The sequence below is a fragment of the Diplotaxodon limnothrissa genome, unplaced genomic scaffold, assembly GCF_057381915.1.
Source record: "Diplotaxodon limnothrissa isolate DT_005_m unplaced genomic scaffold, D_limnothrissa_male_GT1.1 unmapped_scaffold_4, whole genome shotgun sequence".
Taxonomy (NCBI): Eukaryota; Metazoa; Chordata; class Actinopteri; order Cichliformes; family Cichlidae; genus Diplotaxodon; species Diplotaxodon limnothrissa.
Genome location: NW_028188558.1, coordinates 446674 through 466681, shown reverse-complemented (window position 1 = coordinate 466681; position 20008 = coordinate 446674). Strand labels below are relative to the sequence as shown.

General features: G+C 43.9%; 1 protein-coding gene across 5 annotated transcripts in view; it reads right to left on the bottom strand.

Annotated features, from left to right (window-relative positions):
- Nucleotides 1-20008, bottom strand: part of LOC146606847 (protein NLRC3-like) — a 1106670-nt gene that overhangs the window by 1028707 nt on the left and 57955 nt on the right. For 2 of the 5 annotated variants that reach the window (XM_085349207.1, XM_085349216.1), the window contains exons 1-5: nt 4206-4324; nt 3849-3950; nt 2778-2856; nt 2430-2616; nt 504-2301 (exon numbers count right to left, since the gene is read on the bottom strand). In XM_085349207.1, the coding sequence (XP_085205333.1) occupies nt 504-2301; nt 2430-2616; nt 2778-2856; nt 3849-3950; nt 4206-4324 (2285 nt within the window). Of the gene's footprint in view, nt 1-503; nt 2302-2429; nt 2617-2777; nt 2857-3848; nt 3951-4205; nt 4325-20008 lie in introns of those variants that run through there. The other 3 variants (XM_085349211.1, XM_085349219.1, XM_085349212.1) reach the window with 2 other exon arrangements.

The window sequence follows — 20008 nt, the reverse complement described above, 5'->3', positions numbered from 1 at the left end:
ACCAGATTGGAGTGAGAGGAGAGAGCAGGCCAACAACAACAAAGAAACAACAAACACACTGTGGAAGACCGAAGCAGAGTTTAGTTTAAAGTGGAACTAAGGATGTTTCTCTGGCTGCCAGGATTCACTGAGTAATTCAAATGCTTTCTTTAATGCAGGACCCACCATGCATGTAAAAGCAAGTGTTTCACCAACATTTGTGACTAAAAATAGACCTGCAGTAGAAATGTATCTAGGAGCATGCATGTGAATATGAAGTATCACAACATCAGGCACATGCAGCCTAAGTTTTTAAACAAAGACTGATAACATAACAGCAGCAGTGATGATCAGAGTTTATGGTGAATCCAGCGTCTCGAGTTCTGGAGGCATTAAAGAGGTTACAGTTGTATTGGAGAAATCCCAAAACTTTACAAATTCATACAAAGACAGAAAGCCTGGTGAAATAAATTACTGACACAGTTGGATGTTAAAAGTAAAGACATGAGTACAAATGTACTCACAGAGCTTTGTTGGAGGCTTTGACCACTGGCAGCAGCCTCAGAAGAGCCTCCTCTGAAGCAGAGTATTTCTGCAGGTCAAACACATCCAGATCTTCTTCTGAGGACAGTAAGATGAAGACCAGAGCTGACCACTGAGCAGGAGACAGTTCATCTGTGGAGAGACTTCCTGATCTCAGGGACTGTTGGATCTCCTCCACTAGAGAACGATCATTCAGTTCATTCAGACAGTGGAACAGATTGATGCTTTTCTCTGCAGACAGATTCTCACTGAGCTTCTCCTTGATGTACTGGACTGTTTCCTGATTGGTCTGTGAGCTACTTCCTGTCTGTGTCAGCAGACCTCGTAGGAGAGTCTGATTGGTCTGCAGTGAAAGACCCAGGAGGAAGCGGAGGAACAAGTCCAGGTGTCCATTTGGACTCTGCAAGGCCTTGTTCACAGCACTCTGGTGGAGAGATTGTAGGTTTGGTTTGTTAAATAATTTAGATTTCTTGGAGGTTGTTTGTTGTTCCAGCAGATTTAGTCCAGAGTTGATGAAGGTCAGATGGACATGAAGAGCAGCCAGAAACTCCTGAACACTCAGATGGATGAAGCAGAACACCTTGTCCTGGTACAGTCCTCTCTCCTCTTTAAAGATCTGTGTGAACACTCCTGAGTACACTGAGGCTGCTCTGATATCGATGCCACACTCTGTCAGGTCTGATTCATAGAAGATCAGGTTTCCTTTCTGCAGCTGATCAAAAGCCAGTTTTCCCAGAGACTCCATCATCTTCCTGCTCTCTGGACTCCAGTGTGGATCTGTCTCAGCTCCTCCATCATACTTGACCTTCTTCACTTTGGCCTGAACCACCAGGAAGTGGATGTACATCTCAGTCAGGGTCTTGGGCAGCTGTCCTCCCTCTCTGGTTTCCAGCACATCCTCCAGAACTGTAGCAGTGATCCAGCAGAAGACTGGGATGTGGCACATGATGTGGAGGCTTCGTGATGTCTTGATGTGGGAGATGATCCTGCTGGCCTGCTCCTCATCTCTGAATCTCTTCCTGAAGTACTCCTCCTTCTGTGGGTCAGTGAACCCTCTCACCTCTGTCACCATGCCGACACAGTCAGGAGGGATCTGATTGGCTGCTGCAGGTCGTGTGGTTATCCAGAGGCGAGCCGAGGGAAGCAGTTTCCCCCTGATGAGGTTTATCAGCAGCACATCCACTGAGGTGGACTTTCTAGGGTCAGTTAGGATTGTAGTTTTGTGGAAGTCCAGAGGAAGTCGACACTCATCCAGACCATCAAAGATGAACACAACCTGGAAGTCTTCAAAGCTGCAGATTCCTGCTTCTTTGGTTTCAGTAAAGAAGTGATGAACAAGTCCCACCAAGCTGAACTTTTCCTCTTTCAGCACATTCAGCTCTCTGAAAGTGAATGGAAATATGAACTGGATGTCCTGGTTGGCTTTGTCTTCAGCCCAGTCCAGGCTGTATTTCTGTGTTAAGACTGTTTTCCCAATGCCAGCCACTCCCTTTGTCAGCACTGTTCTGATTGGTTCGTCTCTTCCAGGTGAGGCTTTAAAGATGTCTTCTTGTCTGATGGTTGTTTCTGGTCTGTCTGGTTTCCTGGATGCTGTTTCAATCTGTCTGACCTCATGTTCATCATTGACCTCTGCAGTCCCTCCCTCTGTGATGTAGAGCTCTGTGTAGATCTGATTCAGGAGGGTTGGGTTTCCTGCTTTAGCGATGCCCTCAAACACACACTGGAACTTCTTCTTCAGGGTGGATTTAAGGTTACGATGACAAACAGCAGCTGGAAGTTCTGAATGAGAAGAAAAATAAACACTCAATTCCAAAAAGAACTAATCTTTAAAACATGTTGCTCCATCTTCCATCTCTGGAAAATGTTCATTTATCCAGCAGCTTAAATCTTTAGATAAATCCTCTTACTGCTCTGCAGACGGTCAGCCAGCTCCTCCTGCTTCATTCTCCTCAGGAAGTCCACTGTGATCTTCACAAATGCCTCTCTGCTGCTGCTCCTCTGACTCTCTAAGCATTCTGGGTAATCTGGACTCAGAACCTTCTGGATCTTCTTCAGCTCGTTCTTCACAAAAGTGATGATGTTGTCCTCCAGCAGCTGGAACAGAATATTTATGAATGAGCCAATCAGACTGAAATCATGGAGCCAAACATCAGATCCATGTTGGACACACTGACGATCCACTGGTCTACAAAGAGCAGCATGGAGATGACTGTGAACAGAACAGATGTAACAGTAGTTGTTGTACATGTACAGACCATAAATATGGAGTCCAGCTGTGTTTGATGCTGCTGGGCAGACTGACCACTGGGAACCTCTGAGCTCTGCTGCTCCACTCTGTGGAGGAACCATGAAGGATTAGATCAACACAGGATAAAGATCCAGGAGTTTCTGCTCAAATAACTTCATCTGAATCAAGTCTGTCAAGTTTTAAACTCTCAGATTGTGAACATATCAGTAATTTTCAGTCTGTTTTCATGGACGTCCTTTCAGTGGTGATGTCAGGGATGATTTTGAAGAAGCTCATCAAACTGAACCATCAGCAGATCACTGCTCCAAAACCAGAACATGATCCGAGTCTCCCTCCACCACCAGAACACCAGCTTTACTAACGTGGTAGATCAGTGTAGTACAGATCAATAACTGATGAGTCATTTGATCAAAATCACTGAGTGCTTCACGTCTGACCCTCTGATGCTTCTGTAGACATTTTGCATATTTAATGAATGTCTGACAGTTTTACATTCATTCTATGAACACAGTGGAAATGTTGTGTTATAGTCTCCATGTTGTTTCCAGCATCATAAATTCTTAAGTTCAGAAAATTAGATTCTTTCTTCACAGCTGAAAAACAACAACATTTATTCTCTATTGAAATCTGCATCGTCCACTCCAAAGGTCACAATCTGAAGGTAACATCTGGTTTTGTTCCCTGTGGTTAACTCTGAGCATCAGTATGGTGGGATTTATCCACTACATCCACACCACTGTGGTTCAGTGTTGTCCTGATGGAGTAACAGCAGCCAGTATGATCCAGGCTTTAGCTGCTGGGTCTCTGTGTGACCTCTCAGACTGTTTAACAGATCAGACACAAAGAGAATCAGAGCAGCTCTGTTCTTTAAAGACAAACATGAACCCACTCAGGTCACACTTTCCCCACAGATATGAGCATCACTGTCCTCAAACAGCAAATGACCAAGTCGAACATTTGGATCTTTTCTCTTTCATTGTTTTCTTTTTAATGAATCTTTGTAACAATCTGAGGATGTTTCAGGTCATATTTATCCAGGAAACACAAACATGTAAAGGAGTCATCACAGCTCTCTGACCTCGTTGCTCCAGGTTCACCACTGAAGTATGGATTTTGACCTTTGGACCGGTCACTCCTCACAGACGGACAGCTGGACCCTGCAGACTGTGACCTCTGACCTCTGCAGACACAAACATGATTGAAGCAGCTGTGATCACACAGACTGCAGATAATGCAGCTGTTTCCTGTCAGTAACATCCTCTTAGATTAGAGTTCAGCTTTTTACAGGAAAACTGGACAAAACTGATTTTTGTTACAAACTCATTTTCATTTCCTCTCAGCTCACAAACACAGTCAGACAATCAACCAGAGTCAACACTGATTATAATGTCAGTGCAGAATTATTTCTGTTACTCAGTGAGTTCAGCTCTCTGACCTCGTTGCTCCAGGTTCACCACTGAAGTCTGGATTTGGATCTTTGGACCGGTCACTCCTCACAGACGGACAGCTGGACCCTGCAGACTCTGCTCTGTCCTCCTCTTCCTCCATCATCATCTTCAGTCAGTCTGAGAGGTAAACCACAAACACTCAGTGAGTTCACATTAACAGGAGGAACTGAGTTACAGTCGCTGACCTCTGACCTGTCATGTGACCATGAAACCAGGTCAATATGTCTGTAGGTTCAGTCATCCAGGTCATGTGATCTAAGGAGCTTGGAGAGAAAAGAGACGTCTTTAAGTTTCTGGAAGACGTTTCATCAGAGAAGCTTCTTCAGCTCTAAAACCAAACGGTGGAGAGTCCCAGATATTTAAACCTGAGAGGGAAAGAAATCATGTCGCTGACCCACCACTGATGTTATTTCAAGGAGGAAACTGAGAGCCTTTGCACCAGGAGCACAAACAGTCATTATTACACATATTACACAGAACACTTTAATTAAAAGTAATGGAGTACGTTACTTCATTACTCCTCATAACATTACTTTGATGTTACTGTGTAAAATGAACAAATGAGCATGTAACAACATGAAGCTGAGGTACAGCCCCACACACCAACACAGATCCTGATGAGGTCACGTGATGTTTCTCTGAGTGTTTATGAACACAAATCAAAGATGAAACAGCACAAAGACACTTCAAAGTGATTCTACTGTAGAAACATGAACAGGTAGAAACCTGCAGCCTGACTGCTCATCACTTTGTTACCTGTTCAAGTTCAGCAGCAGCAGCTCACTTTATCACGGTGCTGGTCTGGGGTCAGTGTTTACTCAGCTTTACGTCACTCTGGGTTCTTGGCTAGCCTAGCTTTAGCTTAGTGTTAGCATGCTGTGTGCTAGCTCAGCGTCAGAGCTCTGCAGGTGTCTCGTGTGTAAATATTAATCACAGTGACAGTAAAGGAGGTAAAGGGCTGTGACGTCATCACGTACGCTGCGTCCTCTGTGGGCTCTGAGTGAACTCAAAGTACAAACTACAAGTACACAAACACGAACGTAGCTCAGAGTGGCGGACACACTCGGCCTCGTTGGTCCAGCTGTGAGTCCGTTACCGTGAACTATGGAGCGGCAGATTTGTGCTGAACTAAGCTGCACACAGCTGATGTTAGCCAGGAAACATTACACACTGACTTTAATGGAGAGACCGGAAATACAAACACACACAGTTTGTTGTGTGAAGAAATCAAACACGAGCTGAACAAACAGTAAAGTTCCTAAAGACAAACTGTTAAAGGAGGAAACAAAGCAAACTTACAGTTTCTTCACACACCAACAACAAGCTCCACTCCACGAAGTTCAGGAAGTGAAATTAAACTTTGAGCAGGAAGGAAACACCCAAAGAGACGTTTGAGGACAATCAGGAGCATTGGAACACTGTGCTGCGTTCAGTTGCACCTCGGAAACTCCAAACCTCTGGCAGGCTGTGATTTATTTCTGCTGGTTTTCCTGTTTGAAGCACAAACATCCGTCATCAATTTGTTGTTGTTCTTCCTGCAGCGTTTAAATATTTCAGCACTGAACTGATGTTTCTTCAAAGCTCATTTCAACCTGTTGAAGTCATGAATGAAAGTGCAGACTGAGAGTGGATCACATGATGTTTGAGGTGTGTCATGTGACATGTTCAGTATTGTCACACATGTCTAGATTGTCCCTGATATCATAACTGCTCAAACACTGATGATTATATTTGAAGAATTATTCCTGATGGCAGCAAAGTTTGAATGGAGCTCTCTGTCTGTGCTGATTTGTCGCCCTCTGGAGGTCAAAGCACAAACTGCATGATGTCACTGTAACCACCACAGTGACAGGAAGTGTTTTTATGACTGAAACACTGAAATGATGCTAACGGCTGTCGTTAGGCTCACTGACAGCAGTGCTGATGTGTTCATGTCAAACACTGGCTCAGGTCAGACTCCTTCATCCTTCTCCAGCGTGAGGCCGCCCTCAGACCCACAGGAGCTCTGACCTTTGACCTCCTGACCCTAACCATTTTAGTCTTGTTGCATCTTTAAATGCAAATCCTGTGAAATGGTCAGGGGCGGCTCTAGAGAAATTTTCTTAGGGTGGCAAAATCAAAGCCTTTTTCCCCCAAACACATATGCAGGTGGTTACATGTGGTTAAAATGATTCAAATGCAGTAAGTATGCACGTTTTTCATATAAATATAGTCTATAACTTAATTATTGTCTGTACCCACATGATTACACACTTTAGTTACATGAAACATGTGAGTTTTGATGTTATGTACTGTACAGCCTGTATATTAAATACATATGTAGCCCAATAAGTATAAACTCCAGAAAGCTACACAACATGGGGCGCTTCATTTACAAACACAAGTCTAACTTAAGTTTCACTGTTTTTGTTAGAAAACTGTCACATTGTTACAGCTTAAATGACACAAAATGTCAGAAATCTGCACTGTCATGAACAAACATATAAACCTCATTTTTCATGATTTGTTGGATTCACCCTCTGAGGTCTGAAACACAACCGGACATTTGTGACTCCTTTGAGTTTACGTTTGTATTTCACCCTCAGATTGTTTCATTTTATTTTTTCCTCCTCTTGCTTTGTTTGGTATCTTTTCAGCTCAACTGAATTTAGTTGTTTTTTCACTGACATACTGCATTAGTATTACTATTACTATTAATGTAACTATTACTGATCTGAAATCACACAAAGAACCTAAAATCCTAGCAGTATTTTTTACTGTAAAAAAAACCACAGACGTGTTGGGTAAATGTTTATAACTTGAAATGCAAATATAAATTGTACATTTTGTAAACAGATACAACTATTTATCTAAAAATGCAGCCAATACACCTGCTGTTTTTTCATTTTCTACAACCATTTAAAATAGCACTCACCTTCCTTCATTTCCACAGTGTAACATCCACCCACCTGTGTAAAATCAGAAATTCCCATGGTGTTGTTCAAAATGTGCTCTGGCACGATCATAAGCATCGCTTGCTGCTGAAAACAAGAAGAAAGCCGTCCTGCTATGGGCTGAACCATTTGTTAATGTGGAGGGGGGGACACTATGGAATATATCCAGTTCTAGCATTTATATTCACTGCTGACTGTAACTACGCTCAAACTGTTAAACTTATTTTAATAAACAACACCGTCATATGCAAAACTGGGGTGGTACTTGGGGTGGCAAGGGATCATTTTAGGGTGGCACTTGCCACCCCATGCCACCCTTCTAGATCCGCCCCTGCTGATGAAGCCAACAGGTTCGCTTCATTTGCAAAAAGCAGATATGAGTTTCTGAGGCCACAGTCTTCTGTGGCAGAAGGGGAATCAGGGGAAGCCCTGGAGGAGTCCACCACCCACCAGAAACAGGTCTGAGCTCTCACTGCAGTTGTAAAGGGGCTACACAGCCCACATGAGGCTGAGGGATGCAGCCTTCTGTCAGACTGTCACTAACACAGAGAAACACCCGTGTACACTCATACTCATGGGCACATACACCAATCAACCTAACCCCACTAACTGCTCGTCTTTGGACTGTGGGAGCCAGAGAACCCAGAGAGGACCCAGACATGGGGAGAGCATGCAAACAGCTTAGATGTTGGATTTGAACCCAGAACCTTCTTGCTGTCAGGAAACAGTGCCAACCACTTTTCCACTGTGCTGCCTGTTTGACTCTGATACACCCATTTTTGAGCTCTTAAAAACAGCCCTCCACACAACAGAGACAAACCATAAAGGACTTTGTGGCTTGTAGCAACCAAAGAAAGTTTAAGGTGCAAAATCAATAGGTTGAAAGGAAAGTAATAAAGGAAACATGTAATTATAACAGTAATGTTGGCTGTGTATCACGTGTGGCATGTCATTGTGGGGCTGGCCTCTGCTGGGATTGAGAATATGTGATGGCGGGGGCAGGGTTGGTTACTGGGGTTTATCCTGATCTCCTGTTTAGTGGAACTGTGCTCCTTTGAATCCACAGCACTAACCTGGCACACACACATAAAATGCATCATTGCTACAGAGCACAGCAGGACTCATTATGAGTGGTGGGGCAGGCTGGATGGTGTTGAGGAGTCGTATCGCAGTGACATTGGCTCCCCTGCTTCACTCTCTCCTGCCCCACTAATGCAACTCACTAATCCCTCTGTCCCCTTTAGGTGGGGCTCACGCTGACAAGATAAAATAAGCTGCAGGACTGGTGGGTGGGGGCTGTGCTGTCAGCCCCCCTGGGTCTGCTCCTCTGTGATCCTCAGTGGGCCAGTATGCCTCTCCTGGTAGCTCCATGGGGGATGGTGTGGTGGGTTGGTGGGTGCCATGGCGACTATGTGCGGACTTCACATTTTTGTCTGCTGTGACAGCTCCTTGATCTGGGCGGGGCCAGTGGGGTGTGGGTAGGTCCTTTGTGGGGCTTTGGACGTTGCCTGAATATTGTCAGGCAGCTGGGTGCTGTGCCTCGACCCTTTCTTCCTTTGCATTTGTGGTTTGGTGCCATAAATGCACAACATAGAAGAGCCACCTCGACGGGACAACACTCAGCGGTTCATCTGTCTCTCTTCCACAGCATGTCTTTATCCTGTCTTCCTTCTCTCACCCCAACCAATCACAGCAGATGGCCCCGCCCCTCCCTGAGCCTGGTTCTGCTGGAGGTTTCTTCCTGTTAAAAGGGAGTTTTTTCTTCCCACTGTCGCCAAAGTGCTGCTCACAGGGGGTCATATTGTTGGGTTTTTCTCTGTATGTATTATTGTACGAGCTACCTTACAGTATAAAGCACCTTGAGACGACTGCTGTTGTGATTTGGTGCTGTGTAAATAAAACTGAATTGAATTAAGAAACAACTCTTAGATTCCTCACATGATTCTCCTGTATTCCTACGGGACGCCAAGGTAATATAACATGGAAGTGTGTCGCAGTGCCTGGTGGCCACATGTTACCCATAAACTGTCAACCTGACCGTGCTGTAGCTACGTCCAAAGACTAGTTAAAGATTAAAGCTTTTTGGGGGGTTAAATCTGACATAAATAAAGAAAGAATAACATTAAAGTCGATTCTTTTGATCACTGTAGTTCTACTTTGAGGATATGATGTGTAAAAACCCTCAGTTGTGGCTGGTGGATCTCACATTCCTGGTCTTTGTAATTCCAGTTCAATGAAGCCTCATTTTCACCTTTTTCCAGGTAAATTTTCCCAACTGTTCTAATGTCCATGCTGTGGCATTGTCCCATCATTTGTATTTCCTGTTAATGGATTTTTAATATGGTCTGGGAAATTACTATATATGAGTAACTTCCTGTTGTATTGCAGCTTAAGGCCATTGTCACTGAAATAAAGCCCGAGTTGTAATAGTTTGCATCCAGAACGAGGAAAAGGAAGAAACCCAAACACTGCTCAGTGGATGAGTCCGTCCTGGAATAAATACCAGGACAAAACTAAAAAGAAGAGCTTGTTTCCTCGAAGCAACAACAGAAAGCTCTTTGTCTCTACAGATGTTTCTGGGAAACACGTTAACAATATTTAAACATTTGTTCTTAATAAACGTTTTTACTTAATGATGCTTTATGATATTTCTATCTGACCTAATGCAGCAGCGTATCCACATGAACTCTGCAGTGTTTCTACCCAGAGGCCACCGTGGTCCTTCTTTACTAATGCTGAGGGTTTTCTCCCAGCCGTGATAGCCTTTGACAGGTAAACTGAGTCATTCCAGCCCAGTGCAAAAATAACCTCCCTGTCTGCTCTTAACTTCACGCATCGATGCTAAAACGTTGCATAACTGAACCTGCAGACTGTGATCCTGTAGCTGTCGAGGAGAGGGCTTGATGACGAGCTGCATCACAGTTTGGTACGAAGCTGCTCTGCCAGCAGCCGTAAATCACTACAGAGGGTGAAGGCAGCAGAGCACATCACTGGCACGAGGCTTCCTGCCATTCAGGACATTTATCTCCAGCGGTGCCTCCATAAAGCACACAGCATCATCAAGGACCACAGCCACCCAGCACATCAGCTGTTCTCCTTGTTACCATCGTTACAGGAGTCTGTCTGCTCGGACTACAAGACTCAAAAACTGTTTCTACCACCAAGCCATACGACACCTCAACCACAACACTTAAACACACACAACACAGCACTCAGAAGCTACCTGCAGCTTCACAAGTACTCTGTTTAATCTGCACTGGTCACTCCACTTTATTGTCATTGATATTTATATTTAAAAGTGCAATACTGAAATGCTAGCATGAATATATACTCCTTGCTAGCTTGGGAGCTGTGGTGGGTTGAACTAACCCTCTTCCCCACTGTTTGTATTTGGTCGTAGGAGCTGGAGTGGGCAAATTATTTACTGGGAGGTCTTTCTTTCTTTTACCTTTTTTATCAGACACAACGCAGAATCACACCGGTTACATCTGCAGCTCATCCATCACCTGTTCTTCCCATCACTTAATGTTTTTGCTGCAAGACGTTGGAGTGAGTGCCATCTATTTTGCTGTTGTTTGGAGGCATTTTAGTTCAGTGAGAGACAGGAGGTCACGCAACAAACTGCTCAAACGAGTGGAAGCCGCTGCCCTCTGCTCGTCAGCTGGGAAACCTGGATCTCCCTTGTTGTGTTAACAGACCTCTCTGCATTGAATCATACCTGTTATTAACCTCTGTCTCTCTTCCACAGCATGTCTTTATCCTGTTTTTCTTCTCTCACCCCAACCAATCACAGCAGATGGCCCCGCCCCTCCCTGAGCCTGGTTCTGTCGGAGGTTTCTTCCTGTTAAAAGGGAGTTTTTCCTTCCCACTGTCGCCAAAGTGCTGCTCATAGGGGGTCATATGATTGTTGGGTTTTTCTCTGTATCTATGAAGCGCCTTGAGGCGACTTTTGTTGTGATTTGGCGCTATATAAATAAAATGGAATTGAATTTTCAGGGTCAAAGTTCAGAGGAAAGTTTGTTCAGCAAATGAATGACAATAAATCATACATGTTTGCTGATTCACAGGTTAACAGCCTGGAGGAACAGGGCTGTGTCGTTCCTGTGATGCGATTCAGCTTTATTTCAGCCACTCAAACAAAACAACATTATATTAAAACAGAGTGCAGGTCTCATCCAACCATAGTTAAATATGTGCCAACTGATTCAGTACGTTTCATGTAGAAATATGTGTGACAACTTTTTGTTGCAGCAATGATCTCAAAACACGGGGGGGGGGCTAAGATGAATGTCTGCTGTGAGGACAGGGGGTGTGCATGTGTGCTCAAGTCACGTGACACGTCATTTACGCAACATTTGGTCGATTTAAAAGTTACAGTGAGATAAAATCATGTTATGGATTGCACTCAGTATATTGTGCCGACATGGTGAGATTGTGTCTGTCGAGCCGAGGAGAGCGTCGCAGTGCCAAAAGCTGTAAAATGAACTATCAGGCTGGAGTGTGCTGCCACAGCACAGAGCAGTCACAGAGTCCTGCAGGCAGAAGAGGAGTGATCGTGTTAGCCACCTTACAAAACAAAAAGACATGAAGTGAAAAGCAGAGCGCAGAGTGTGGCAGAAGAAGACAGACTGGGCCAAGTCCTGCATGTGCGAGAGCGAGCGACACCCGGGACAACGTCATCCGCCTCGCCTGGACTAGTCCGCCGGCCGGAGGAGGGACAGTGGCTGCACTGTGCAGCCGAAGACTCACTTTGATCGCGCAGGAAACGAGCGACGCAACCGGTCCACCGTCCGTGCAAACTGCGCCAGGCAGCGTATTGCAAGCTGGAGGACACCGAGGAAAGTCACACTAGGAGCGGCGCTTAGTGAGAGGTGATGTCGGGGGGACATGGCTTCTTCTCCGGTCACCCCAGCATCGCTTGAAGGAGAAACACCTTCACCCACCGGGAACGAGGAGCCCGCGACCACCCGACAGGTACGACACGCCTCCGAGACCCTCTGCGCGCCCGGTAACGTTGTAACGTTTTACCGAAGTTCATTCGCAAACACACCAGTTTAAGATGGACCTGAGAATCAGCACACGGGAGCACTGGTGTCTGACTCAGCAGAAACGGCGCGACGTGCGTGTAATGCTTCGTATTTGATAACGATGGAATAATTCTTTAAAATAAGCACACAGATAAACACTGGTGGGTGGAAAAGCTCGTGTTTTGGTGAAATGAGTCCCGCCTAGTCCGGTCTACACCTCATTCAGCAAACATCTGAGTCACCCTGAGACGCCAGTGCGCGTCCTTGTGATGCAAAAAGCCGTAAGTGACACGCTGTTTACACGCAGGAGCAGTTTAACACATGCAGGTTGTGCCAGTAGGCGTTTCCTTCAATGTGACACCAAACGTGTAAATCAGTGCTGGGAGCGGATGTTGGACCTGATCAGTCTTAATCTGACAAACTGTAGTTCCTGCTCTGTTTCTAATTCAGCCCCATGACAGACAACCAGCATGTTCTCCTGTCACGTGTTATTGACACGCACATATTTAGTCCGTGTGTGGGATGTTAAAGGTGAGTTTGTTCAGGGCACGATCAGACTGAGGCCATTTCAACAGGTGCAAGGAAGTGTTAGTGTGGTTACTACGGCAGCACTGATGCCCTGATGAGTGCACATGGCTGGAATGAAAAGTCAATGCTATGTATAGCATGAACTACTTGTTGTCTAAGGCGGTGCAGAGAGTGAGCAGGAAATATCTGAGGTTGGATATTTCAGTACATACAGAGCTGTGCAGAGACATTAGGATCTTAAACTATTGTCTGTATCTGGCAAAGCGAGAATCTGAGCCTTGTGTACAAACTGTCTGGTGTTTGTTCTGGCAGGAATATGAAACTACTGTGCACAGCATGCTTATTAAGATGGCCCAGGACCAGGTCATCTTGCAGGATGGTAGTGTTACATCGAGAAGGTTCCTCTTTAATTGTTGGATTTCTGTGTGAGTTTTCTCCCTGTGCCTCTGTGGCCTCTCCCCACAGTATCTGTGTTTGTGTTTAAAGTGTTTAAAGTACAGCACTAGATGATCGTATGGGTGAATGTGACTTGTTGTAAAGCACTTTGAGTTGTTGTCTATATAAAGTCTAAATGGAAATCCACTTATGTGCAGAGGACCAGAAGATCCAGCGCATCGAAATAAAAAGTTCTTTGCTTAAACAATGAATTGTGCGATAAAATATTAATTTACAAATTCATTTTTAAGTTATTTTATTTATTCAATACAAAAGTAATTTATTATCTAGTAATTTAATTGAAAAGAAAATTCTGTTGGTTTTTGTTTTTTGCCCTTCTCCCCCGTCCCTCTTCTCAGCTGTTTCTCTTTCTTTCTCCCCTTCTTTCCCCCAGTCAAGTCTGTCCCGTATTCAGTAAGTGAAAATAAAATAAACAATAAAAGGTGAATCAAATGGACCATTACGGCAAGGCTGGGATGGTCAATTTGGTAAAGTAAATCCGTTGGGCATCTTTCTTTGCCTTTAGACAACAATTCTGATGCAAAAGAGCCAAACGGGACAGGCAAAAAAAATAAATAAAATAAAATAAATATTTATAAATCAGTATTTGAAAATAAATTATTATTCCATTAATAAATACTTCAAATCAGAAAAAAAAGAAATAAAATCTCAATAAAAACCTCACATCAAAAATCCTTTTCCTGTGTCGTCTCATGTCCAACATCTGTGTAGGCAGAGTGTAAACACAGAGGCTGAATGGCCTTTGCTATAGGTGCAAAGCTAAGACTGTCTAACCAATGACAGAGCTCCTTACCTCTCACCGGCTAATTTGCATTGCTCCGGGATTTTGGAAATTTATCCATTTATTCATTATGATGTGGTTCAGCATCATAATGCTGAACCACAGAAACACACACACACACATATATATATATACACATATATTAGGGGTGCAACGATACTCGTATCGATATTGAACCGTTCGATACAGTGCTTTCGGTTCAGTACGCATATGTATCGAACAATACAACATTTTTAATTTATTTCATCAACTTTCCTTCTGACGATGCTGTCTGTGTTGAGCGCTCAGTGGATCTGCATTCGACTACTCCGCCTAGGCTGCACTGTCGAGCACAGATCCACTGAGCGCAGGGCAAGCTAGCGAGACAGAAGTTAAGCTCCTTGCAACATGGCAAACTGAACCTCCCCCACCCTCATTCAGATCTGGTGTTTGGAATTATTTTGGTCTTCATGTGACGTATGACCCTGAAGGTAAGCAGTCATGGACTAAAGTAAAACAGTATGTTGGATGTGCCACGCAATGCTCAATTACATGGGTGGGAACTAGTGTGTTAGCGCAGTTAGCTCGTTAACGTGTTGGCCGTCTAGCCCCACGCACGGGGTGATCCGCGGTCGCTCTTTAACGGAGATTTGCCGTGTTGTGGCGTTAAGGTCATTTCAGATTAACGCTGACAGCACTAGTGGGAACACAACGAATATGACTGCACATTTACTCCGACATCATCCTAGTGCAAAGACAAGTGGAAGCAGACAAAACAACAAGCACCATGCTACAAACTTTACCCGAGTCATTTAGACAGCTGTTAGCACAGGATTCTCCTTATGGGGACCTGATATGTTTAATATGCTGCTGAGAATATAGCCCAGAAGAAGCGTATAGTAGAGCTTTTATTTTGAAAGAGACATTTCTCTGTAATAAACTCTCTTTTCCAAAGATGAGCGATTCCTCCATCAGATAGATTTATTTATTTTTTATTACTTTGGTGTTTCAGCAACATTAAATTTAAAAACTGTACTTTTGAGTTAAAATATATATTTATAATTTTAATAACTGACAAATTAAAAAGGCATGAACATTTTTTTTGTATCGAAAAAATATCGAACCGTGACACCAAAGTATCGAACTGAACCGTGAATTTTGTTTGTCGTTGCACCCCTAATATATTTGTATATATGTGTGTGTGTATTTATACATCAATCCATTTTCTTGCTTATGGAGTTCAGGGCCTGGGACCTACTCCATGTCAGCTTTCAGTGTTTATGAACATGAACATTATGAACTCATGACTCCCTTGGGAAGCCTATGGTTTTTCATAGGCAGGGGATATTTGTTTTATCACAGTTCATTACCAAACAGAGCAGGGTTCTAATTGATTTGTGGCTTTTAGGATATTATGTACAGGTGTGTAAAAGTGGAGTGAATATAATTACAAACAGCAATGCTAGTGGAGTGATGACAGACAGGGCGGTTGGGGGGTGGTGAACAGTTTGCCAACAGTTCTGCCCCTGTAGAGAAGGACATCTGCCATTTCTTTTTCCTTTTAGTCAAACAATTCAGGTAGTGATGAAAGAAAATCAGACTGTGGCAGTGCTTGCAGCAGGTAACGGAGTGATAATGCAGAGTTTTTACTGCAGTGGACAGTCCCTAGTGTGACCATCGCTGGAACCAACCAGCTGATTTACACCATGGCAGCAGTCATCAGTGAAGTTCTTGGCTGCAACATGAACAATCTCAAGTAGCAATGCTACTAAACTTGCTGGAGAACTTTTAGTTCAGGCCACTTGATGAGTTTCACACAGTACTGCATATTATTTTATTAGGTTGGCACAAATGTAGGATTGTGTTTGTGATATCACGATGTGTCTGTTTCCTTTTCATATTACACTAAAGAGATCATCGCCTACAAGCCTCCGTAAACGAACAGCATGTCTATAAAAGCCCATTCATCATCCGGCCCTCCTGCTCAAACACAACCATGTAGCGCTCATCCCTCCACCCGTCTCATTCAGCATCCACACACATGTTGCAGGGAACGGGAAATAGAGTAGAGCAGCAAAGCTTGATTTCCTTTAGGATTGGTTAAACTAAAAGACGTTGACAAGGAATTTTAAGGGTTTTAGGAAGCATAAAACCGAAATCAGTTGCATTGGATACGAGTATAAATGAGTGCTTAGGCTCATGCAAGAAAAAACATCTTAGACAGGATATGACAAAACGTACTGTGATACAATTCTTCATTACTACAGCTCATTGAGTGCTTTTGTAAAAAGTCAAATCTGTGTGCTCCATTAAACCCTGTAGAAGTTGTTTCGAATGCTGACAGTGGACAAACAAAGTTGTCATTTAGCTTAAACATTAACAGTAGAAAAGGCCCGATAGGAATCTAACATCCTTGGAATCAAGCTGTGGGAGTGAGTTTTGAAACCTTTCTGTAGGACTGCTTTAAACTTGCCTTCTTGGTGATGTGTTGTCTGATGTCTTGTTTGACTTGAGCAGATTCTTTACGTGCTTTAAGTTTCTAACACATTTGCTTTAACCAGTAATTGAAACTGCTGAGTAGGAAGTACTAAAGTGGGTGTTGAGCATGTTGGGTGTGTCCTTATTACCTGTTTCGATGTTTTCTTTTAATTGAAAGCGTTTCATGAATATGAAATGCTTCTGCGTAATGTTAAACGTTATAAAATATTCTTATGATTTAAACTCTGTATTCATGGCTTATTCTTTCCTGGCCTTTCCTGTAAGCACTTTTATGCTCGGTGGTAAAATATCACAGAACTAGCAGTTTGGCGAGTGTCATACCGCCTGGATTACTGGCTCAGCTGGTAATTCAGAGATTTATGTAGCTGAGTTTGCTGTGTCATGCTGATTTGGGGAGACTGGACACAGACCTGAGTCATTCTCTTCTGGGTGATCACAGTGGTTACTCTCCTCCCTTCCTCATCTCACCCTGCAAAGAAATCTTTGTTGTTCTGCCTTGACCTCTTCCTCTGTGTTAGTTTGCTGTCCTTTCATTAGCTAGCTTTAGGACTTCTCCTCTCCTCCATGAATGTATCCCCACTAATCCCATTACATGCTTGTCCTTGTCCCACATTTATCAAACATACTTTTTAAAATCAAACAGTTAGAAATGACATTCATTACTTCATTATGTAACATGTCCCTGTGATCTAAACAGCCTGTTAGCCCTCGGAGCACATTTAAGTAAATTGAAATAATTGTGCCGATAAATTAGATTTGAAAGCTCTTATTCTAATTTTCTGTTTTGATGATATTTGGGATATGCTGTTTATGTAGAACAGCTAAAACTAGTTCTTTATATTCCCATATAAATGATAAACACACATTATTTACAAAACACTGCCCGGTGGACGCCAAAGGACGGCCTGTTTTGATTACGCTGGGATCTTTTTGGAGCGCACATTTTTGGTCTACGATCAAAGCTGCCACACCACGCTGGATTAATCTCCCAGTAGCTGAGTTTATGAAGTCATAAGAAAGGAATGTCCCACACGTTCCTGCTGTTACACCATATTTGGACTGGGACACCTTTGCTAACCTCTGTTGCTCAATGACACACTGATTTGAATCTGGAGGTGCTGGCGACATATTTGCAGCAGTGTGGGTTCACAGAGGCTGTTTAGACTCTGAGCATGTGACACACCAGTAGCGTGCCACGCTGGGCCTCTCGGGGTGGCGTACAGTGTCACTGTGTGTGTCTATTTAAGAGTTTGTCGTGTAAATGAGGACAACCAAGATATGTGAAGTATAGAGTGGTGTACCACAGTGACAGGTTAATGTCAGTGTGAGTGTGTGTAGCAGTTTGTGTGGCCAGAGAAGGTCAGCAGCCTCCAGAGGACAAAGCGCTTGTGTTCTTCCACAATCGCCCGTTTGATCAGACAGATCATTTGGCATCTGTCAGGCTAAAAACAACAACACAACATGAAACCAAGCATACGCTCTGCAGTCCTGCAGCTAACTCCTGACAGTCTGTCTGCTGTAGGCTGAAGAAATCAGGGGCTCATTCATCTGCACCTGTCAGCGTCTTTATGCTAACAATAGATCAAACAGTATGTGTCCACAGGATGTGTAATGTTGAAGGTTACCGTACATCCTTATCTCCAGCACTGAGAATCAGTTATCACTGATCGCTGTCTCTGCTTTGTTTTGACATGTTTCATATTTATATATTTCATATTTATAAGGTAAATACCCTACAACATTACAGAGAAGAAGAAGTAACCCCAGGCTCGGTGAGGGGCAGCCATCTGCCGTCACCAGCTGGAGGTGATGAGTGGAAGACTCGATAGGCCACTCTTATTTTCATCCACTGCTTCGTTACCTCGACACGATGTTTTGGATCATCGTCATGCTTGAACATCCATCTTCATGGGACGAAGGTTCCTCGTCACAGTACGATACGCGGTCCTGTCTATTGGCCCCTCCATGCAGGGAGGTCATGTTGTGCTCTTAGCAGAAAAGTGACCCATGTTTCCACCGCTTTACTGTGGGGGCGGTGTTCTTTGGTTTTTAGTGATTGTAAAGAAGTTTTCACAGACAAACCATCACAAAAAACCCATTAAGTGCCAAAATAACATAAACCTGTAGTTTTAAAAATAAATAACTACGAATTTTCAAAAACTTCTTAACAGAAAATCTGTTTAAACAAAAAGGTTTTGACCTGCTTTTTAAAAGAATGGACAGAGTCAGCTGTAGACTGGTGCAGAGCCTTGGTGGTTTCTCTAATCCAGCACAGAGGCCAGTACATTAATCTAAATGCAATGATGGAAACGCATTGATAATTTCTTCCAGTGCAGCAGAGGAGACCATGTTTCACAATTTAGAAATGTTAGGAGTGAGATAAAGATTTTACACAGTTGAAACTCAGAGAAGACTCAAACGCCAAGATTTTGAATGCTGAACTTAGCATGTGAACAAAAACAGAATAGAATGCATTTTATTGTCACTACACACATGCACAATAAGCTTCAGAGCATCTCCTATTCAGTGCAGACGTGGGAAAAGAAAGAGGGGTGAGTTGCACAGTTCTGCAGCACTATCTACAAATATAGAAACAAAACATAGTGCGATATATTTACAGTGTGGGTTACTGCACCTAAATTAAGTGTTGCACAGTGGTGATGATAGTTGTGTAGTCTGTGTGTAGAGGTCCTAGATTGGGGGGTGGAACTGTGTTTATCATGTGTGAGTTCAGGCTGGTTATGGGTCTGTGGGTCTCCTTGCTGATGCACCTGTAGCGCCTCCCTGAGGGAAGCAGGCTGAACACGTTGAAACCAGAGTGGGAGCTGTCCTTGATGATGTTTGCTGCTCTGCTGAGGCAGCGGGAGGAATAAATGTCCTTCAGGGAGGGGAGAGGGCAGCCGATGATCTTCTGTGCTGTCTTGACCACACTCTGAAGCCTCACTCTATCCGCCTTGGTGCAGCTGCCGTACCATACTGTGATGCAGTAGGTTAGCAGGCTCTCAATGGACGAGCGGTAGAAGGTCAGCAGCAGGTTGGAGTTCAGCTTGTACTTCCTGAGGACTCTCAGGAAGTGCAGCCGCTGTTGGGCCTTCTTGACGACCGCTGAGATGTTGTCTGTCCAGGAGATGTCAGCAGAGATGAGGACACCAAGGAACCGGGAGGTGTGGACCCTCTCCACACGCTCCCCGTTGATGTAGAGGGGGACCAAGTCAGTGCCTCCTGACGTTGACAATGACCTCTTTGGTTTTCTTAGTGTTCAGTCCCAGGCTGTTTTCTGAACACCATGCTGCCAGCTTCAGGACTCTGTATGCTGAATCTTTCATCCGGGCTGGACTTCTTATTCTTGACTGAACTTGGCTTTGCCCTGGTGAGTTCTTTTCTTTCTCAGAACCAACCCGATTCACCTTTCTGAGCTCACCCCGGTCCACTGACAGAGGTGGAGGGCTAGCTTCAGTTTTTAAAAACAAATTTCGATGTCGGCCGCTGTCATCATGTACCCCAGCTTCGAGGTGCAGTTATTGGAACTGAACTGAACCTCATTTCTTTGCGCTGTGGTGTATCGCCCCCCGAAATTTGTTACGGAT